The 23,816-nt window shown below is 41.6% G+C and overlaps 1 protein-coding gene across 6 annotated transcripts in view; it reads right to left on the reverse strand.

The window, feature by feature from the left end:
• LOC126106409 (gastrula zinc finger protein XlCGF57.1-like) overlaps window positions 1-23,816 on the reverse strand; it is a 327,990-nt gene that overhangs the window by 273,388 nt on the left and 30,786 nt on the right. For 5 of the 6 annotated variants that reach the window (XM_049912683.1, XM_049912681.1, XM_049912682.1 and 2 more), the window contains exon 3: window positions 19,845-19,907. The exons of the other annotated variant lie outside the window; for it this stretch is intronic. In XM_049912683.1, coding sequence (XP_049768640.1) covers window positions 19,845-19,907 — 63 coding nt within the window. The remainder of the gene's footprint in view (window positions 1-19,844; window positions 19,908-23,816) is intronic. 6 annotated transcript variants of the gene reach the window in all.

Below are 23,816 nucleotides of genomic sequence, written 5' to 3' on the forward strand. Positions count from 1 at the left end.
AATACGTAATCTTTGTTGCCTGTTATTCCTGTTAGTAGTTTATTTCCAATCTGGTTGTCTGAATCTATGGAATTCTCTACTAATTATAACAACACTGATCATTTGCAAACCCAGTCAACCACATAAACAGCGATTGCCATTCGCCCTTACGTGTGAACGAAACTGCATTGCAATGTCAAAGAAGTCAACAGCATGTATTGCACGTAGACCCGTCCCCTTTTGTTTGCAGGAAAGTTTATTTCTAGATGCAATGGGGATTCCCCTGGCAGAGACATAACGTACACTATGCACGCATTCAAAAATCAACTTACGATCCATTCATAAATCAACATAGAATTTGATCAAAAATGTTCTAAAACCAACAGGGATGCGTTCAAAATCATATGAGTAATCGATAGACCAACGTGCGCTGGATGCTAGGTGCTTTGTGAAACAAGGTCTTTTTACTCAATAATACGATAATATGAATTTGGCGCTCCCCTCCCACCGAAACTTCTGCCCGGGGCAAATAACCCGGTTTGCCCCCGGCCCCTAGTTCCGTGCCTGTTGGGCATACGTGAATCTGGCAGCTTAGGCGCACCAGTAAATTTTTTTTGGATAGCATCTGGCTGCTTGCTGCTATTGCTTGTACAGCTAACTGCCACACTTCTGTAGCCAGAAGTGGGAGAAGGTACTACTCATACGCAACTTGACTGCATATGCGCGTAAGCTCGCTCGCAACCGCTCAAACGAATCTAATGTAAACAGTTGTGATGTCACATTCATCGGAGGCAATCTGTTGTTATGAAACATTGCATAGTCTTCCTAAAGCCTTTGACACATTTTGCTGTTGGCAGACGCTTGTATGAGCACTGTGTTTTGTTCTTGTATATGGTGCACTTCCTTTGCAACTTAAGTTTTACTTTTTTTCTCTCGTTCGTGTTTTATTGCTGCAGTGTTATTCTGCAGTAGGGAGAGACAGTAATATTCTTTGTTAGAGTATTCGTTTTTACCAGTCAAAGTTACAAAAATGTAACTTAAAACTAAAACAATGAAAAATTCCCGGAATTCTAGAAAATTCCCAGGTTTTTCCCGGATGAAAAAATTCCCGGGTTTTTCCCGGATCTCCCGGTTGTCCCAGGTCGTATACACCGTGCTTTACCACACGGTGCCCTGCTTGTCACTATTAATGCCACCTCGCTGTACACTAACATTCCTAATGCCCATGACCTTACTGCTATTGAACACTACCTTTCCAGATGCCCTATGGATTCCAAACCAACAACCTCCTTCCTAGTCTCCATGACGAACTATATCCTGACCCAGAATTACTTCTCCTTTGAAGGCCTTACCTACAAACAAAGCCGTGGTTCGACTATGGGCACCCACATGACACCATCCTACGCTAATCTATTCATGGGCCATCTAGAGGAATCCTTCCTAAAAACCCAGAATCCTAAATCCCTCACCTGGTTCAGATTCATTGAAGACATCTTTGCTATCTGGATTGAAGGTGAGGACACCTTATTCACATTCCTCCAGAACCTCAACAACTTCTCCCCCATTTGCTTCACCTGGTCCTACTCAACCCAACAAGCCATCTTCCTACATGTTTACCTCCACCTCAGAGATGGCTACATCAGTACCTCCGTCCATATCAAACCTACTAACCACCAGCAATACCTCCACTTTGACAGTTGCCACCCATTCCATACCAAGAAGTCCCTTCCATACAGCCTAGCCACCCATGGTTGTCACATCTGCAGCATCTGCAGTGATGAGCAGTCCCTCTCAAAATATACCGAGGGCCTCACTGAAGCCTTCACTGACCATAATTATCCTCCCATCCTTGTACAAAAACGAATCTCCTGTACCTTATCTTTCCAGTCTCCCACCACCTCCCAAAGTCCCACAGTCTGGCCACAGAGGAGCATTCCCCTCGTAACTCAGTACCATCCAGGACTGGAGCAACTGAATTACATTCTCTGCCAGGGTTTCGATTACCTCTCGCCGTGCCCTGAAATGAGAAATGTGCTGCCCACTATCCTTCCCACCCCTCCTACTGTGGTATTCCGCTGTCCACTGAACCTACACAATATACTCGTCCATCCTTACACAACCCCTGCTCCCAATCCCTTACCTCATGGCTCATACCCCTGTAATAGACCTAGATGCATGACCTCTCCCATACATCCTCCTACTACCACCTACTCCAGTCCGGTCACTAACATCACCTATCCCATCAAAGGCAGTGCTACCTGTGAAACCAGTCATGTGATTTACAAGCTAAGCTGCAACCACTGTGCTGCATTCTATGTAGGCATGGCAACCAACAAGCTGTCTGTCCGTATGAATGGCCACCGACAAACTGTGGCCAAAAAATAAGTGGACCACCCTGTTGCGGAACACGCTGCCAAACATGATATCCCTCATCTCAATGACTGCTTCACAGCCTGTGCCATATGGATCCTTCCCACCAACACCAGCTTTTCTGAATGGCGCAGGTGGGAACTTTCCCTGCAATACATCCTACATTCCCATAACCCTCCTGGCCTCAACCTTTTATAGTCACTGTCCTCACCCATCAAGCCCCCTCCCTGTTCCCATTCCAGCACTACATAGCAGTCATTTCACCACCACACCCAGTCTTTTAATTTCTTTTTATTTCTCTCCTTTCTGCTACTTACCCCCTCCCCCCTCTGCACCTTCTCTCCTGCCCTCCATCTAAACTCCAACACTTCACTGTCCGCTACTCCCACCTTACTATCACTCCCCCTCCCCCTCCCCACCCCAGCCTCCTCTTTACCCCCACCCAGCCATCACTCCCATCATGCACTGGTGCTGCTGCTCGCAGTGTGGTTTCAGCTCTCTTGAGACAGCAGACGTGTCTGCAAGTTGCGTTTGTGTGAGTTTGTGTGTGCATGTGTGTATGTGTGTCTACATCTGACAAAGGCCTTTATAGCCGAAAGCTACAACTGTGTGAATCTTTTTGCTATGCCTATCACGACTCAGCATCTCCGCTATATGGTGAGTAGCAACTTTCCTTCTCTGGTATTGATACTTTTAATTTTGGCACATGTAACTCATTTCACTTAAAGGACGCACACTGTTCCTGCAATACGAGAGGTGCTGAGTGCCTGATTTACTAAGTTTTCTGTAAGTTTACACCCATCTGGCAATTCATAAGTTGCCAGTTAATACAAGCTTTGAGAGACAAGCAGTGTTAAAGCTGAGGGCAGGACCAGCTGGCGAGCTGAAGGCTGTGGGGGATTTGTGAAGAAGTGGCAAGCTACTACAGGTGTACTCACACGAGGGTTCAGAAAGTCCAGCCAGTTGGATGGTGGAGGATTAGCATCTGACTTACCTCCCACTAACTTCCATGAGTGCACTGCACAATATTGGCTACAATACTGATATTTAAGTTCCCAATTATCTACATTAAAACTAAGTACCCCATACTCTTTGTAGCAACAAGACAAATTCAGTTGTCCTTCAAATTTGTGTGTATGGCCAAAACTGTAGACAATGGGCTATCTTCATGATTTCGGAAATTACATGAAAATATTTAATGCATTGCTGCATGCAAACATGTACATTTACAGATTGACTGACTGACTGACTGGCTGATTGATTGATTGAGGGAAGTCATGGGACCCAATGGTGAGGTCATCAGTCTGGTGATTCCAAAGTTACTCGCAGAAGAGGAGGGTCTGCTAAAAATGGATGGATCTAGTCAGAAGAGTCAAACTACAAAATGAGAAAGTTAAAACACACACAGTAGAAGGCATAAAAGGGCACACCAAAGCTAAAAACAGAGGGATAAAAGAGTGGTCTTTGCACAGGGAGTAGTCATGGGTCCCAGACCAAGAAAACATGAAGAGAGGCCCCAACCACTACCACCCTGCCCCTGCTCCTGCTCCAGGGACAAAGAAAAATCTTATATCTGAAAATAAAAACCACTTTTACAGAGGAAACTGAGGACCAGTTCAACCATCCATGAATCATCTGCTATTATTAAAGATAAAGACTCTGGAAGACTAAACTTAGTACTAAGGGTGAAAAGAAGGGGATATTCCACCAATATATGACATACCGTCAGTCTGGCTCCACAATCACATTGTGGGGGTGGCTCATCACGCAAGAGAAAATAATGGGTGAACCTGGTATGACCAATGCAAACACAGCATAAGACGGCAGACTCCTTCCAAGCGGAAGGAAGAGCCCCAAACTGCAGTAGTCTTCTCGATTGTGCACAACTTATTACTGAGAGCAATAGAACATCATATGTCATTTCACTTTTGGGCAAAGAGAGATTTCATGTTGATCCGTATATCTGCAGCTGTAATCATGAAAGGGAATTGGGGTAAGTGTGGCGAATGACAGTGATTTCGAGTGGTCACGCTAAAAGCAGAGACGTTCTAATGCAGTGGAGATTGACTGCGCATGGAACCCCTTTGGTTCCTTGATTATTCTTAGTTTTTGTATTTGACCATTTCGTGTTGGTTTCTGGAATTATTTTGTGAGTTTTTGAGTGATTGCTAAATTGATTGTGTTTTGTCAGTCAAACAATAAAAGGCAAGTAACACTCTCAAGAAGTTCTGCATTATTTCAGCAATATATATTAGTAACTTCATAAGTATCTGCTTTTCTAGTCAAATGGTCAGCCAGATCATTCCCTAGGATGCAAACATGACTTGGGACCCAGAGAAAGACAACTGAGCAGGTGGCATGCCCAAGGGCTGATAGAAGGTCATGGATAGCAGAGACCAAAGGGTGACCAGAACAGCATCAGTTGATAGCCTGCAGGCTCCTCATTGAGTTGGTACATATTAAAATACTGTGCAGGGAGGCCTGAGAAACAAAATGGAGGGACCTGTTAATGGCTTGCAACTCTGCTGTGAACACACTAAATGATCCCAGCAATTAATGCATCTACAGACAGGATCTAAACAGCAATTGTTAGCAGACAGTTGCACCAGTGAGTGGTAGAAGTCACACATTTTTACCATATCTAGTTTCAGCATGAAAACCATTTTAAATATGAGAAAATCAAGTAAAGAAGCCAGAAAATTCAAATACAGTATCAACATTTGTTATACAGACAGATCTGTAACGACCTATGCTGAACTTTCATCCTCGAGTATTCAAAACTTCTGGTTTCGGTTATAGAAAAACTCACCTGAGTTTTGGATTCTGAATTTGCACAATTATTAGGCAGTTTTATAGTGATTCAGACATGGAATATTCTTGGATATGTGGAATTTGAACTTCTATTTCTTTTAAATATTTAGCTAGAGGACTTAGCAGTATTTCATCACAGTTATTTTTCTTAACCTATGATGCATTAGGACACTGTACTTACATCCCTAGCAGATTCTCAGATATTAAATTTTACTTCATGGAATTCAACTCTGGGAAATCATAGTGGGATTCTCTTTCAGACATGTAAACTTGTAATAGTCACCAGTTATTTCATGTATGTTGTTTGCTGAATAAACAACAAATTTTAATTCAGTTTCAAACTACCTTTCTTTCAATGAACATTTTTCACTCTTTTACTGGCAGTAATTATTAAATTTTGCACAATGTGTCTAAGCAGTTATCTGCTACTGAACAACTACAACACAGCTTATTGTAAAAGTGTGTGTACCAGGACTATTCGAAAGGTGTCACACATTTGTCCATTTCCTTAAGCACTTTCTCAGTGATTGTCTTTCAATTTGATCAACTCAGCAGGGAAAGTTTACAGGCTGCACGTTCAATGTCTGGACTCTGATCATATTCAATCTGCATGGAAAGTCAGAATACAGGGAAGGCATATGTGTCTACAAAAAACAGAAGAGTGGGGCATTCACACATGGGTGAGTTGGTCGAGGGTGAGATCGTCATATCATATAAAAGGTCCCTCATTCAAACCTCACTTATTAAAATTTGTTTTAACTGTTTACACTTGAAACTGTTATATGAGAGGATATTTTCCTGACATGTAAAATGACTTTTTGGAGTTTGTAACAATGTTCTTTCGGCAATCTGCTTTTACTTTGTTAGTAGGAAGTAGCAAACCTATAGAGTACATCTGCACAGACAGGTATTGTGTTCTGTGAGAGATGTGCAGCAGAACAGACACCACTCATGATGAACCAGCTAGTGAATTTGCAGTTTCAATCAATAAACATAAACAAATGAAACAGTACAATAAAAAAACAATTGCATCACACATTTGAAAGTATTAATAGTCCGATATAACTCTTTCATCCATAATACAGTAAAAAAAAAATATTATCATTGGGCTAGGAACACAGGACCCTCTTCACAACGATATAACACTCTACCACCTTCCCTTAGGAAGCTATACGTATTTGTAACTTACAGTTCACTTTCCTGTGCTCAGTAGTTCTAGTGTTACTTTTAATTAATGTTTACGCTCGTTCTGTGGGACAAAAGCACATAGTACAAACTAGATCAGAATTTTTGTTGATATTCTATCGACATACAATGTTTGGTGGCCATCTGAGTGCCTGATATCTGGAGGTTTGGGCCTAGGCAGCACATGAAAGACTTTCACTCGGAAGACTGGCTTTATAGAGTGTTTGGACCTCCAACTGTCACATGCAAACCACTTGTGTAGTGTTCCAATTTCTACATCCTGAATACTCTTCTATATTACAAAACGTTCTCCGGAACTTACATTAATCTCCCCCCCCCCCCCCCCTTTCCCCACACACACACAGCATACACAACTGAAGAGTTTGTTAAACAGCAGCAGTCACTCCCCAGTGGTGGGCCAATAATGCTCTGGTGGTTGCAACATCCCTCAACTGCACACGGTATAAAGCTGGCAACACTGTGTCTGCTTCAACAGCCATACTCTGCAATCCACTGTATAGAGGATGGCAGTGGGTACTTCCCATTAACTGATACTAGTTATTAGGGCTTTTTCTCATTCCATTCACTTATGGAGCTCATTAAGAATGATTGAATGCCTCTGTGTGCACTGTGATTAATCTAATCTCGTCTTTGCAAACCATAGAGGAGCAATACATCGGGAATTTTAACATATTCCTATGCTTTCTCAGGATAATTCCTATCTATCTTCAAGAATTTGCTGCTTCAGTTATTTCACCATCTCCATGACACACTCGTGGGTCAAACAAGCCTGTGGCCATTTGTACGGTCCTTCTTTTCATATGTTCAATATCCCCTGCTACTCTTATTTGGTGCAGGTCCCACACAGTTAACCAATATTTTAATCTGGGTTGCACAAGTGTTTTGCAAATACTATGTTTCCCTAGCATTCTACCAATAAACCACAGTCTGACACTTGCTTCACCTATGACTGAGCCTGTGTGATCAGTCCATTTCATATCTCCACAAAGTGTTACACTCAGATGTTTGTATGAGTGGACCAATTCAACAGTTGTTCACCGATATTGTAGTTACAGAACATTAAGTTACTTAGTTTTGTTTGTTTTCCTTTAGGGCACAAAAAAACAACTGGGGTCGTACACATCCAAGTCAAAACTATACAACACGAAGACAGTGAGGAGTTAAAAAATGACTATGACAGTCCCAATTGATGTAATAGAAGACAGCTAAAAACAGGCACGTGGAAAAGGGGCTAAAAGAAGACACCATACAGAAATGGAGGTCCAAAACTAAAAATTAAATGGCCTTTGCCATATTGCTTTGGCGGATAAAAAGTAAAACACAGCAACAGCCCGCGCGTCATTTGCTAAAACAGCTAATAACTCAGATGGAAAACCCAAGTGGGAACGTAAACATTTAAAAAATGGGCGTTCCATCAGGAATTGGCAGACAGTTAAAACTTGGGCGCAATGTGTACAAAGTGGTGGGGTAGTGCCACTTATCAAATGACGATAGCTAAAAAGGCAGTGCCCAATATGTAGCCTAGTTAAAATTACCTCCTCCCGGCGGGAGAGCCAAGAGGTGGTCATCCAAGCCACTGCGAGAAGCTTAATAAGCTGTAGCTTATTCCCATGAAGCAAAGACCATTGGTGATGCCAAAGGGACACCACACCCCTGACACACGGCAACACTGAGATCATTGGAGGTAATATAGGAACTCACGGGCTCAGATAAGAGGACTGCAGCCTTGGTAGCAGTGTCAGCAGCCTCATTTTCTGACAGACCGACATCACCAGGAACCCACAGAAACATCACACTGGCTCCACCAAGAGTGGGCAAGTGACACGTTTTCCTGGACCCGCTGCACTAAGGGATGGGCAGTGTACAGCGCACATAGACTTTCAAGGGCACTGAGTGAGTCTGAGCAGAGGACACAATTGAAAAGGTTGTCGCCCATGGCATCATATAAGGTGAAGAGCTTGGCAGTAAGTACTGAGCAGTGTGCCGGAAGCCGATACCAAAAGACAGGGGTGCCAATGACAAAGGCACACCTGACACCATCAGTGTATACAAAGGTACTACTGCAAAGTTCCATGGGAAGGTCATGAAACTGAAGGATAGAGCAAGGCTGGAGTGGTATCCTTAGGAAGCAAGCAAATGCCAAGGTTAACATGGGCTGCTTCACGAAGAGTTCACACCCACCAGGAAAGTTGCAGGTAGTGTGAAATTAAGCCACCATAGCAAGTGCCAAAAGCAAACTCCACACGGTAACAGAGAACAGGGATGCATCCCGTACTGGTGATCAAAGGAATCATCAAAGAACGAGGCATAGGATGGGAGACCACGCATACCTACTAAGGATAGTCATGGTGGTAGGACAGTGGTAGTTCAGCAGCTTCAGCATACAGACTCAACTGGGATAGTGTAAAAGCCATACTGATGCCATGATGGTGGATTGCGTTGAGACGACGTAAGAGGGATGGACGTGCAGACGCATAAACAAAGCACCCATAGTCATGTTTCGAACATACAAGGGACCATTCCAAATGGAGACCGGTGGTTCAATGGGCACTCCCAGGAAGACACTGAGGAACCACATACAGCGGGCTGTCAGGTAAGACACATGGGAGGACGAAGAGTGTTTCCTATCGAACATGAGCCCCAAGAAGGGCAACAGGCCCAAGATGTAAAGATGGTGGGAGAAACCATTTGCACCATCAGAAATTCATAGAGATGGTTTTGTCAGTGGAAAATCTAAAGCCATTGTTTGTGCTCCAAAAGTAGACACAATCAAGACATTGCTGAAGACGCCGCTTATGGAGACAGGTCCATGGAGAACTGCAATAGATGGCAAAATCGTCAACGAAAAGGGAGCTGGAGATGCCCGGTGGGAGATACGACACTATAGGGTTAATGGCAATAGCAAAGGGGATGACATTCAGGACGGAACCCTGATAAGGCAGAACCCACACACACATTGAAAATTCGATCTTTTAAAAATGCCTGAAGGAAACAAGGCAGGCAGCCACGGAAGCCCCACGTGTAAAGATTAGGGAGGATACCAGTTCTCCAGCAGGTGATGTAGGCCTTCTCCAAATCGCAAAACATGGCCACTGTCTGGGATTTCTGCAGAAAACCATTCATGACATAGGTGGACAAAGTAACAAGATGGTTAACTGCCAGACGCCACATTCGAAATCCACACTATGCATTCGTCAGTAAATTGTGAGACTTGAGCCACCATACCAGCTGGGCATGAATCATATGTTCCATCACCCTGCAAGCACAGCTGGTAAGAGATGGGGCGGTAGCTAGGCAGAAGATTTTTGTCCTTACCGGGCTTAGGTAAGGGTATGACTGTGGCTTTATGCCTGCGTCTGGGAAATGTGCCCTCTTCCCAGATGCGGTTGTACATGTTAAGTAGAAAGTGCTTGCCTACAAGAGAAAGGTACAGCAACATCTGAATGTGGATAGCATCTGGCCCTGGGATGGAGGATCGGAATGAATTGAGAGCATGATCTAGCTCCCTCATAGTAAAGGCGGCATTGTAGCACTCACGATTTGGAGAAGAGTAGGTTATTGCCCGAGTCTCGTTTCCAATGCAGGAAGGCAGGGTGATTGTGGGAAGAGCTCAAAACTTCCGTAAAATGGTGGCCCAAGGTGTTGGAGATAGCAATAGGCTCCACGATAACATCATATGCTACTGTTAGGCCAGACATTAGGGAATGGATTTTGGTCCCAGAGAGCCATCGGAGGTTGGCCCACATGACAGAGGAAGGGGTGGAACTGTTAAAAATACTAGTGAATGAAATCCAGTAAGCTCTTTTGCTATCCCGAAGAATGCAACGACACTTTGGACACGACTTTTTATAATGAAAGCAGTTTGCCATCGTAAGATGATTGGTTAAAAATGTGAAGAGCACATCTCCCTGGGCGAATTGCGTCTTGGCATGCCTCAGTCCGCCAAGGGACTGGGACAATGCAATGTTCTGCAGCAGTAAGGATAACTTTTGTGAGATATTCCACCTAGTCATCACAAATGGGGGAATCTTGTTCTTGGAAGGTCGCCAGAGAGGAGTAAAGCTGCCAGTCAGCCTTAGTTCGCTGCCATTTGGGTGTGCATGCAGATGGGGTAGGAGTCAGCAAATGGATAGCACACGGGAAATGGTCGCTCGAGTAGGTGTCAAAAATAATAGACCAGTCAAGACGATGGGCAAGCTGGGAGGTGCAGGATAGATCCAAATAGGAATAGGTGAGTGAGGAGTCAGAAAGGAAAGTGGGTGTTCCAATGTTAAGGCAGAAGAGGCTAAGTTGGTTAAGAAGGTTGTTCAGGAGGGCACCTCTCTGACAGGTCCTGGGATGATGCAAATTACTGAGTAGCAAAAATGGGGGAGGTAGCTGCCCAATATACTGAAGGAAATCTGCCCTGGTGCCACTGAATGACGGAAGGACACAAATGGTGCAGAGGGAAAAAGTCAGGTGGGGCAGGAAAAGGTGAACTGCAACAGTTTGAAGATGGGTAGTCAGGGAGATGCTGTATGAGCAGCACGATGCTCCCATGAGACGGAATGCCAACCTCAGGGGGGAAGGTCAAAAGGAATCGGTAAGAAATGTAAAAGCTCAAAGCGGTTGTGAGGGCGCAATTTTGTGTCCTGAAGGCAGAGTACAAGGGGACACTGCGATGCTAAAAGCAGCCGTAAATCCCCTTTGTGGGACTGAAGGCCGCAAACATTCCATTGGAGGAGAGTCATATTGAAGAAGAGATGTAGGGGTTTCACCCCGGTGGTTGCTGGAGGACAGTCTGTGAAGTGTTGCTACTACAGGGCACAGAAGCAAAAGGATCCTGGCTCTGTGGGGTCCATAGAAGCATCACGTTGCTTGTGCAGTCAGTCTGCATACTGCAATGCTGAAAAACGGTTGGTGGTGTGCACCGGCAACACAGAGGCCAGCTACGCTAAGGTATCACGTGGTGACACTGTCGAAGAGGATCTTCGAGTTGCCGAAGGAGAAGACCAGTTGCCTTTGGTGGACTTCTTCAAGCCTTTCCGGTTAGAGGAAAACTTGGGTGTTGTTTTATTAGACAAAGTCTTCACGGGAGTACTCCTTCTGTCTTTTACAGCCTACGGGTTGTGTGGCTGGTGGCTTCAACCCTTGAGGTGAGAGTTTGACAGCTTGTTGCACCGCTGGAGGAGGCGGGGGAGGGGGGGGGGGGATGGCGATGCTACCTAGTCACTGGACGATTTCATGAACTAAGAGCTGAATTGGAGGTCACATGTCTGAATGGCCGTGTCCTTCATGGGGCGAGGGTTAACAAGAACAGAACTATAGGTGCCAAATGGGAGAACGCAGGGTTTGCTACTAGCCAGTAACTTGCAAGCGAATGGATAACGCACTTTTTCCTTTACCCAGATCTCTTGGACAGTCCGCTCATCTAGATACATCGGACAATCCCGAGAGGCAGCGGCATGGAAGCCACTGCAGTTGATACAGTGGGGAGAAGGAGGCGGACAATCGTTCTCGTGTGCATTCCTACCAAAGGTTACACATTTGGCCAGGTGTTGGCAATACAATCTTTTTTTTTTTTTCTTCATTCCGTAAACAATAGCATGACTTCAGAGGGCTGGCAATTGCATCAACACCTTTCTGAATAATAAACTGCAATGCTATTCGGAAAGTTATGAACCTCTTCTTTCACCTCGTTGTCGGAGCTGAATTGCTTTCTGGCCAAATGTTCTTTTAAGTTAGGGAACAGGTGATAGTCACTGGGAGCCAAGTCAGGACTATAGGGTGGGTGGGTGATTATATTCCACTGAAACTGTTGCAGGAGAGCAACGGTTTTCCGAGAGTTTTGTGAGCGAGCGTTGTCATGGAGAATGTGTACGCCCTTGCTCAACATTCCTCTTCTCCGGTTCTGAATTGCCCGTTTGAGTTTTTTCAGAGTCTCACAGTACCTGTCAGCATTAATTGTGGTCCCAGCGATTCAGCTCCAACGATGAGGTGAAAGATGACTGACTGCCAGGGCCAGTCTGCCAATATTTCCCAGTACTGTCATTATTCTCTCCTGGATTTTCCATTGTTTAATCTACAGTAAAGTTCATTAGTTGAACAGCATTACACAAATTGATCTGCCTTTAAAATGCAATGCAGCAGCAATTTTCATAGCATGCATTTGGAAAGTTCTCAGTAGGTTTCTGCAGGTATGTAGCACCCAGTGTCTATGCACAAGTCACACAATTCCTTTAAATTTTTCACCAGTTACTTGTGGGTGCAGAGCTTGCACCTGCCAGTGTGATCCATCCACTTAGGTGGTATTTTTCCATTAATCCACAGTCCAACCTCAAAGACTCTGTATCCACTGCAATCGTAAATGATGATGTGTTGGGTCAGTATGGGAACACATACAGTCATCTGCAGAGCCCCATATTCAGCAATGGGTGCTGAACAGTGTGCCCAAAAACAGCTGTGCCTGCACCAGCATTCTATTATGCCATCAGATCTGTTGTTTTGCAAGGCAGGCAAACCTCTGACGTCCACAGACTGTGACAGGGTGTAGACTCCTGACACCTTGTCACCTACTAATGGTTTAACTGTCATTTAACTACTTTCCCCAGATGTGCATGACACCATCAAGCAAGCACCTGACCTGCCTCACCATTTCTGGAATGTTCCTTCTGAGGTGCCGGGCCCAACCTGGAGACTGTACCACCTCTAGAATAATTCCCCATCCATCTTTTCTTTGGTTTTAAACATTCCTTACTGTGTCACTTGTCCACAATTCCTCTAGGTGGCATTCAGTCTTGCCGAGGACAGTGGTCACAATGCTCGATTTGATCAGTGTATTTCACTACCATTGTTGTACCAATAATTATTTATACGCCATGTAATGATATTTACAAGCTGTTAAAAAAGTGACAAATATTTTGAGAAGTGTTGGTATACACTAAAACAAGAAAAGTAAGTTCAATCAACATGGGCCCAGAAAGACATACTCTCTAAGATCTGAACTCTTGCTCACAGAAGGGACGGGAAGACTTTTCTTATGGATACAAGCACAGTCGCTACTTGGTGCTCCATCAACATTGTCAACAGTGTTCTGAAATCCTTTTGCATCACTGTACTCTAAGTACATCTCTTTCTAAACCTTAGGCAGTCTGTAGTAAGTTGTTCGATCTGTGTTGCGTTGTAGTTTTTGTTGTGTCAATGTGTGCTATTGTACCATAAGTTACTCACAACTCTGGGCATGTATCATGCAGACTTCCTACTTACACATATGACTTAATTCTTGTGTTTACTATTGTGGTGTTGTGTGTATGTACAACTCATTCAGTACATTTTTTCCTCTTTTCCACCACTAATTACCTGTGGAAGCCCAATAGATCATAAGTTATATAGCAGATACAACTTTTTGCTACAATGCAGCAAATTAAAGTAGTCTGCAATCCCATGCCCTTTATATTGAAAAAAATCTGTAGTGTACCAACCGATAAGCTGTTACAGCAAATCTTCTAGTGTCTTACAGATACAAGCACTCTCTCTCTCTCTCTCTCTCTCTCTCTCTCTCTCTCTCTCTCTCTCTCGCACACACACACACACACACACACACACACACACACACACACACATGGAAGATGCTCATTTCACGCATCTGAGATGGAGGAGTGCACATGATATTTAGTATACAAAAATCCCAGACTAGTGTTCAATGATTAGTGCAGGGAAACACACGATTCATTTCACCTGGGTGGTACTTGATCAATAATTTCCATATCTGTGTCATCTTGGGTACTTCCATGCCACAGGGCCACAAGACCACTGAGGTACATTGCATTTCTCTCAACAGGACTTGCAAAAGTGTGATTCAGAGCCACCGGTTACATCCAAAATTTTGTTAACTGACAATGTGGGTTTCATGAGAGATGGTGTGCAACACATCACTTCCTGGCCTTGTCTGTGTGCTCATCAGAGAGCTATTGTCTGTGCCAGAGCCACTATCCAGGGGAAAGAGGTTTCCTCCAGCCTGCAGTTGGTGGGAGCATCTCTCCTTAATTCTCTTAAATGGATTGTGGCCAGAGCCTACACGGCTAGTTTATAGGATTGTGATTTCCTGTGATGCCCACTATTCTCCGACATCCTTTGAACAAAAACTTTTGAAGGTCCTAGTAGAAAGTTCTATTAGTGGCAGCAAGAAATAGCCAATGGAAAGATCTATATTACTGTTCCTGATTCCAGTAGGATGTAACACCTTAATGCGAAAATATATTCACATACAAATTGGGGCTCACTAAATTGTCCACTGGCAGCCCTAGCAAGGTTGACGGGCAAGTTGTGGACTCTGGAGGGTGGAGTTAGTGTTTTAAAGTCACAGGATATTGTTCCTTTGTGATCAACAAAGTTATTTTTCATATGTGGAAGGACTACAACAATCTGAATTTCTTGAGAATGTGTAGGCCTGGAATTCTTTCTTTTTAGTTTCTTTCCATTTACCATATTTGCACAAATACAGGCTGTGTGTGAATACAGGCCACACCTAAGCTATTGACACGAGATTATGGTAAAAATTAAATCTTGAACATAGGCCACACAACTAAATTTATCTCCTATTATGAAATACTACCACCACGTACATGATGCAGACAGTAAATTATATTAGCAACTCTGCATAGCAAATGAGCAACTTCAAGTTATCAGCTATGTATTATGCAAAGGAATACATATCGAGATGCGGAAAGACGTGCTCAATTTTGTAGTTCAAAACAGGAAATGTGTATATGCTGCTACAATGGAAATGATTCAAACTGAAGGCTGAAAAGTAGCACATAAAAGAACCGAAAAAAGAATTCACAAAAGAAATTTAAAGTTCACTGTAGAACTCTGACTATGCAAAAACTGACTCCTGCTTATGAAAACAGTTTGATATTGTTACAGCATCGCGTGATCCAGTTTTTACTTACATTCCAAAATAGGAAACACAGACCAAACGCTGGTCTCTATGGATATGCCGAACAGTATTACAGTAAATAATGTAGGGGAATCCAGTGAGCACATACATATATACATACATACATACATACATACATGTGGTGCTGAAAAGCAGTGGTGCAGTAGTTTCTTTTCTCAAGAAATTTACTGTATTTAGGAACAAAGTATAAGCTTTTCCTTCTTAAGTCTTTGATGGTTTACAAAAGTAACTGAAGCAACTTGTCACGGTATAAATTTCAATCCACAAGACATATGTACAGGTCAATTTCAAATTGATTTATGATCTGAGAGAAAAAAAATCTTTATTATAGGCCGCACCATGATCTTTCAAGTCAAAATTTAGTAAAAAAAAGTGTGGCCTATATTTGTGCAAATACATTATTCTAGGTGACTGTTGCCTTGTGCTGAGACTGCAGGTAATCGATAAGAAGAGGTGGAAGCATTAGTCATCTGGATGTAGAGTTCACCAAGCATAGCAGACTTGGCAAGGTTTAATTCAGCAAAAAAAAAAAAAAAAAAGTTTCTTTGTTTGCTTAGAAATTTTGGAGCGCGTCTTTTGACACAGTGATGGTGAAGCATATTATTCTTCTTATTTTTCTTCCTGTGAAGACTGTCAGAAATTGTGAGCAGCCAATTCACACCAGTGTACTGGACTGTTAGCGGTGTATGTATTCCAGTCCAGTGCCCGCATTACAGAATTCTGCTGAGAATAGTTCGATAGCTACATGGATTTTAGTTATTGAGTTTGTAATAAAGAGAATTTAACCAAGTCTCTCAAGCCAAAGAGAGACAGTAACACTTGTTAGATAGATTTTACAGTGTAGCCATACAGAGGATTAATCTGGAGTCATCCATAAATGTTTATGATTAAATCTACATTAAATCTACACAGCAGTATGTCACGTGATTTGTATCGCATGCCACAAATAGTTACTAGGGCAAGGATACTGGCCGTGGTCACGAGTGTGATTTTGCTCGGCGCCCAGGAAGCTACGTGAATGGACAAAAGAAACATTTTGGGCATTGTGAGATCTCATAACCATCATATCTGGTTTTACAAAAATCCCCATGCAATTCCAGAAAGAGGATATCGGCACCGTTTCTCCGTAAATGCACAGACAGACATACTTGTTGATAGATTAACAGAGCCACACATGCTAATGACAGATTAAATGGGGCTCAATATAATTATTTACTTATATTATTATGTATGACCACTGAGCTGGTTGAATTGGTTGCAAAAGGCCCTCACGTTGGAATGTGTTTCACAGATCTCAGTTATGGGGACACTACAGTATAGTGCTGTCAATATATGCCAGCATGTAAAACAACAATCAGGTTGACTTTAAAGAAATAGTGATTCATAATGCTGTACAGCAGAAATATGCATTTTTATGGATGGTGTTCAGATTGAGCCCCTCCTATGACCAATTATTCTGGTCTAAAAAAATATGCTTTTCCAGATCCACATGCACTGTACTCATTCTCTTGTTTGTGTGAGTTCTACAATCTCTCAAAATATTCAACTTTTTTTTTTTCCTTTTTAACATCCTCTACATAGTATGTACTGACTTGTTCCACATACAAGCAACTTGATCACATATATAGATCTATAAATCATATACTAACAAAGAGATAGAGGGGCTGGCCAGTACTTACCTCAGCTCAGTACAGCCGATAGATACACATAAAACAGAACTGAAAATTTACGTTCCTAGCTTTCGGAACAAATGTTCCTTCATCGGGGAGGAGAGAGGGGAAAGAAAGGGAAGAAGGGAAAGGAGATTCAGTTACTCACAACCCAGGTTATGAAGCAACAGGGAAAGGAAAATAGGGAGGGTAGCAAGGATGGAGGCATGGTTGTCAGAGGGAAGCCAAAGATATTCTACTGTAAGTACTGTGCCAGCTTCAAACCAAAGAGGATGCATACAGAAGTAAAGAGGTATATAGTATAAAGATAAACACAACTATGTAGGATGAAAAGATGCGTGAATGGCTAAAGAGGAAAGGGAAAGAGGAGAAGACTGAAGAGTGAATGGGAGTGAGGTTGTTTAACGTAGGTTCAGTCCAGGGGGATGGCGGGATGAAAGGATGTGTTGGAGTGCAAGTTCCCATCTCCGCAGTTCAGAGGGACTGGTGTTGGGTGGGAGAAGCCAAATGGCACATACGGTGTAGCAGGTTCCTAGGTCCCTAGAATTATGCTGGAGGTCATGCTCCGCTACTGGGTACTGGGCATCTCCTAGGCGGACAGTTCGTCTGTGTCCGTTCATGCACTCAGCCAGTTTAGTTGTTGTCATGCCGATGTAAAAGGCTGTGCAGTGCAGGCATGTCAGTTGATAAATGACATGTGTAGTGATTTTCCATTAATCATTTAGATCTATAAATCATGTGTACCATAAACAAATAAATTCTCCTGGATTAAGACTGTTACAAAACCTTAATAAGATCAACAGGCAAACACAGACAATTCAGACACTTTCATGTTTGTCAAACATTTCTGAGGTGTGAAATTATTAATCTAAGTTAAGGCCGGGCCCGTCAGCGGCCAGGGCGCCACACAGGCAACGGCCGGCCGCACCAGTGACTCTTGATGCGTTAGCTGTTACACTGTGGAAGGGGCCGAACCCCATTACTAAGCTTGCATACATAGCGCGATTGTCTTGGCATTAGACGATTTGGAATCCTCACGCTGGACACGTTATCTTTGTTCAAGTTTATTTTATTTATTTATTTTTTATTTCAGAAATGAGTAACTCGCACTAGCGATACGAAATGGCACCAAGAATAGATGTTGGGTGCACGACATTAATAGCAAGAGAGAAAGCTTAGGAGAATACCATCGTCTGTGTATTGATCTAGAGTCTGACGAAGATAGGTTCTTCAAATGTTTTCGTATGTCGCGAGAATGTTTCGAGGAAATGCATCGCCTGATAAAAAGGTAGCACTGAGAAGTGCACAACGAACTGGAGAAAGCCAATTGATACAAGGCACAGACTAGCCATTTGTTTGAGGTAAGTTTTACCGTTTGTGGCCCCTTTGTGCTTCAAATAGAAGTCGTATAAATTATTCCATTTCAGTTTTGCTGTATCATATGAAAGGTTCGGCGGAAGAAAGTGCTATCCCACAACGTAGTTACGAGTGGAGTGATAAATTTATTTGCAGTGTTTACGAATACAGCAAACGATAGTAACATCTAGTTCCGTATGTCCCGCTAGAGAGAACTTTCTACTTAATAGATTGTTTTGTTTCATTGTATTCATAACATTGTTATTGAATTTAAAAAAACATATCTTTGATCGTTAACTTACCCATTCGTTCTATCGGCATAACAGATTTTAATCTTTTCCAGATACTTGACTACAGGCGACAGTCACCAGGCCGTAGCTTTTTCTTTTCGGTTAGGACGTTCAACAGTCTCAGATATTGTGAAATAAGTGTGCCAGGCAATATGGACTGTTCTACAACCCAAATATTTACGTACTCCTACAACAGAGATGTGGAAGAAATCTGAAGAAGGATTTCTAGAACTTTGGGTGTTTCGTTCTCCTGGCGATCGTTGATCCATACTACGGAGTTTACAGTAGTTGATATTGGAAGTTATGGACGTCACAGTGACAACACTATTTCTGAGAATTCAGCTTTCTATCAAGAGTATATCGAGGGCAAAAGTATTCTAGCTCCAAATCAGGATCGCGTGTATCATACAAAAAGTTGTATTCTCTCATCTCCTCTGTAAGTCTTTCTGTGTCCATGATGCATGCACTACGAGCTACAAGACGAAAACTGTCTCACGCCGCTGCTTCCAGTGTGACCGCAGAGCAGTTGAATGCGCCAACAGAGGCAAGCAGCCGCTCCGGCTTGCGGCGAATCTGTAATCTGTGACAACCCGGCGGCGGCCGGTGCGGCAGGCCGCATGCCGGTGCGTCAAAGCCGCACTCTGTGTGACCGCCGCCATACAGTAACGAGCGATTCAACAGTGCGGCCTGCCGGCTGCGGTTCAAGGCCACAGGCCGGACGGCCAGGCCGCATTCTGTCTGGCCAGGCCTTTAGTTTTGTTGGGCAAAATATGAGAAGAGTGAAGTCATAAAAAATGACGAGGAAACACGAGAAAAACTGAGGTAAAAAACATCACATGCTGACAGGCCATAAAATGAACAAAATACAGCCTTGTTGAATCAAACTCTTCAATAAGGAATTTGAAAATGACAATCACTTCAAAGGCAGCCAGAGACATTTATAGCAGCTTTCAAACTTAAAACAACAACACAGAAAACCAGTTGAACATCTATAACATTATCACCAAAAAAATGTGACACACACTGATGTCAAAGATGTCATCACTGATGTCTCACAGGTGCCAAAACATGTCTGGATAACATTTAATTTATATGTAAAATTTTATATGGGTCTGGTGGATAATAAAATTTTTTCCTTTCTGCAAATACTTACTCTCGTTCATTGCTTAATAAAAGAGATACCAAAATGTAAATAATGTAAATACCTATATTAATATTACTTACTGGCTCTTGTTTGATGGTAACTGAAGCACAGATAGAGCTCGTATGTTGTCCTGAGGCCATCTCCTGTAAGAAAAACATAACTGAAGTTAAACTACTGAGAGTAAAGCATACATCACAGCAAAACTAGGTGAAAGTATCTAGATTTGTAGACCAGTGAATTCTAGCCGTATTTGGGGTCCTGTTTTCATTTTATTTGATCAAAGGTTTGACACATTTATAATTATAGGATGGAAGTTGGCAATTACACCACTCTTAATTGTTCTATACATAATGAAAACCTACAACCCCTTCCTGATCACCACGACCAACTATGTTCTTCCCCATTGCTTCAATGTCTTCCTTTTATCTGACCTGGTGGGAATCCCAAACATTCAAACCATACTCAAGAATTTGTTGCAGTAGTGTTCTCTATATTTTCCATATAATAAGCCTATAGTATTACATATTGTTCTTTCCTATATCTATGTAAGCTATCTCCAATTAATAACAACAACTGTTTAACTACAGTTAGTAACATGATCAATAGAAGTGGCTCATCATAGCAGCATATGAGAATGTATATAGGATGGCGGCATTTTTAAAATATAAATACATTGTAGCAGCTACCTCCAAATAACAACAAAAGTATAAGTTTAAGTACAGCTAATAATGTTAAGTCATCTTAGCAGCATACTATGCAATGTATTTTTATTTATTTATTTATTTATTTATTGCTTACATTCCTAAAATTCTACCCTATAATGGGAGTTTTCAAAAACATGATGTCTCAATGAACAATTTTATCTAAATTTCACAGAGTTCAATCTCATCACAATCTATAATGTTATCCTTATGAAATCCTTCACTCACTCCCATTTATTTACTGTTGTGTGTGTTTAAGGACTTTTTCCACCTTCCAGTCAGGTGCTAGTTTCCTCAGAGCAACAGAACTCCCTTGCTATAAATACAGCTGACAACTGAATATACAAAGAAACGGACAGTTCAGTGTTATTTCATAATGCACGAAAATTCTGTAGACTAAACATTGATACAAGAGCTCAGTAATGAGAGTGAAATATGGTTAAAGAGCAGATTCTTAAACAGTGAAAAATTACTCTTCTTTCTGAGAGAAGTTTCGCTTGTCATTAGCAACTGCCTTTGCCAATTATACACGAACCAGGGTGGAGCAACAGAGCACATACATTATGTGTCTGTCATTCTGTTCGCATTCAATATGAAAAATAAAAGAGAAGACCATCCCTAGGAATGGATTCACGTGGAGACACATTATGGAATAAAAAATAAATAAATAAATAAAAGCATATAAAAAGGGTTTGACAGTCTACTGCAGATTAAATGGGAAATATGGACACATATTTTTGAAGACTTCTCAAAACACAAAGCACATTTTTGTTTTTCCCCTTAGTAAATACAGTAAAAATAACAAGGTGAATCCCTACAATTGTTTCAGTGTCTCTCATTTATAGAAATGCACTAACTTCTTTCCTAACCCGAAATAAACTACAGGAGAAGAAAATGCTGTGTCAAAGCTGTGCCAACAAACATTACATATTAACAGATTATTGTTATTACTGCATGACAACAACAAATAGGACAGACTATAAAATAAAAAACTAATACTGTTGATACAGAAGTATAATGAAACATATTACCAGTTTATCTCTTGCCAACCTCAAACAAAAAGAAAATTAGGAAGTGGTCTGCTAGAATTTTGTACAGACCTCAACTGTTCTAACAATAATGAAAGAAGGTATTATACTTGGACAATATCTACTGCAATTGGTTAAGTTTCAAATTATTGTAGTGTCATGGAATCTGAGAATTAAAACCCAGGTTTCAAACTGCAAAAAAATTCCAGGAGCAGATGTGAACTATAATCAAGATATATTGATCATGAATCACAGACTAAATCTAAAGAAACTGAAAAAAGGCAGGTATCACAGAGATGGGACCTGGATAAGCTGAAACAAACCACTACAAATCCAAGAATTAGATGATTACTAACTGCAGAATGGAAAAGGAATACAACAGAAAAAGAATGAGTAACTTTGACTGATGAAAGAGGGAGAGTAGCAGAGAATCAAATAGCCCCACAGACACCAAAATAAAAATTCTTCCACCACACAGTATATATTAAATTTGATTGATGAAAAGAGAAAATATAAAAATGAAATGGGCCAAATGTATTATAGATGCCTAATAAATGAAATTTATAGGAATTTCAAAATGAAAAACCATGAATTTGATGATTGATGCTACAGAAACATGCATAACAATGGCAAAGATAAATGCCATGTACAGCAAAATTACATACCCTGCTTGAAAAAGAGAAGCAGTTTCATGAACACCGAAAACTCTAATGGGAAGCCAGTACTAAGCAAGGAAGGGACAACTGAAAGGAATACATAGGAGCATACCGGGGAAACAAATTTGAAGACAGTATTACACAAAGGACAAGGAATTAGACAAAAAAATGAGATGGAAGATAAGATACTGCAAGAAGAATTAGATAGAAAAACAAAATACCCAAGTTGAAACAGATACCAATTTCAAAGAAGGTAGCTGCTGACAGGTGTTTCTGAACCATGAGTTTATAAGTCACTGTTGTAAAATATTAACATGAATTACATACAGAAGGATTGAAAAACTGAGAGTAGCTGATTTAGGGTGCGATCAGTTTGGGCTCCAGAGAATGTAGAAAAACCAGAAGTAAAACTGACCCTTTGAAGATAGGTTGCACAGATACATTTATATACAAAGTTTTAGAACAAGAGTTAACAATGGCAAACAAAATAATGTTATATGGGATTCTGAAATTTTAGGAATAGAGAGATCAAAAGATAATCTACAATATTTCCAGAAAGCAGTCCTGAGAGTTGAAGGATTTTAAAAAGAAGCAGTAAATGAGAAGGGAATGAGATAGAATAGAAGCTTGGAACCCACATTATTCAATCTGCACAATGGGCAAGCAATAACTTTTTTTAACATGGATTTGAGTTAGTAATTCCTACACACCACCTTTTACACATTCCACTGATAGACATTCTTCCACTGAATAGGAACTGTATAGGTACGTGATACAAAATTTTGGTTGCAGCCCTGTGAACCCCTTTCAATGCTAAAGACAGCCTTAATGTGGAACAAATAACTTCTTTTTTTCCTTCTGGTATTGTAATTATGTACACCATTATTCCTTTTGAACTGCAATGAATTTGTTACTACAAACCTTACAAGGGAATAAATATACAGTGAAGATGTATTGTAAATGATTAACCCCTTGAACAGATGTCTACAAGCAGATCATTGGTAAGCACTGCAAATCATACTTACCACATGTTTTTGAGTAATGAAGACTTTCTTTCTAAAAGTTACCCCAGAACACTATTCCATTATGATGTTACTGAATGAAAACACGCAAAATATTTCCATTACTGATTTCTCTCTCCCCAACATTTTCAATGGTTCTAAGTGCAAATATGGATGAACTAAGTTGTTTTAGAAGTTCCAAAATGTTCGTTTTCCAGTTTCAATTCTCTTGCTCCAAACAATTTTGAAGTTTCCAACTTATTTATTATTTTCTCACCGAATGTTATACTTACCATTGGTGCAGTATCTCTAGATGTCCAGAACTGAATATGATGTGTCTTTTTAAAATCTAAAGAGAGAGACCATTCACATAAAACCAGTTACAGTATCTACTGTTACACAACACAGGCGTGTACTCCGGGCTACCGTGTCTCCAAGCTGCCGGCAATACTAGAGCACGATGCGTAAGATGAATAATACAACTACAACATAGGCACACTGCATTTGTTGTCAACCATATCTCCTGCATCCGTCACGGCAACACACAGCACCAGCTCCACTACTAGAGGTACAGCAATTAGAGCCGCCATCGTGGGCACTAATTCTTCTTCCCCGGATCACCTGCCCGCCAATCCCCACAGCAGTATTCTTCCACCGACTGGCTAT

Source organism: Schistocerca cancellata, chromosome 10 (genome assembly GCF_023864275.1).
Source record: "Schistocerca cancellata isolate TAMUIC-IGC-003103 chromosome 10, iqSchCanc2.1, whole genome shotgun sequence".
In the NCBI taxonomy this organism is placed as follows: Eukaryota; Metazoa; Arthropoda; class Insecta; order Orthoptera; family Acrididae; genus Schistocerca; species Schistocerca cancellata.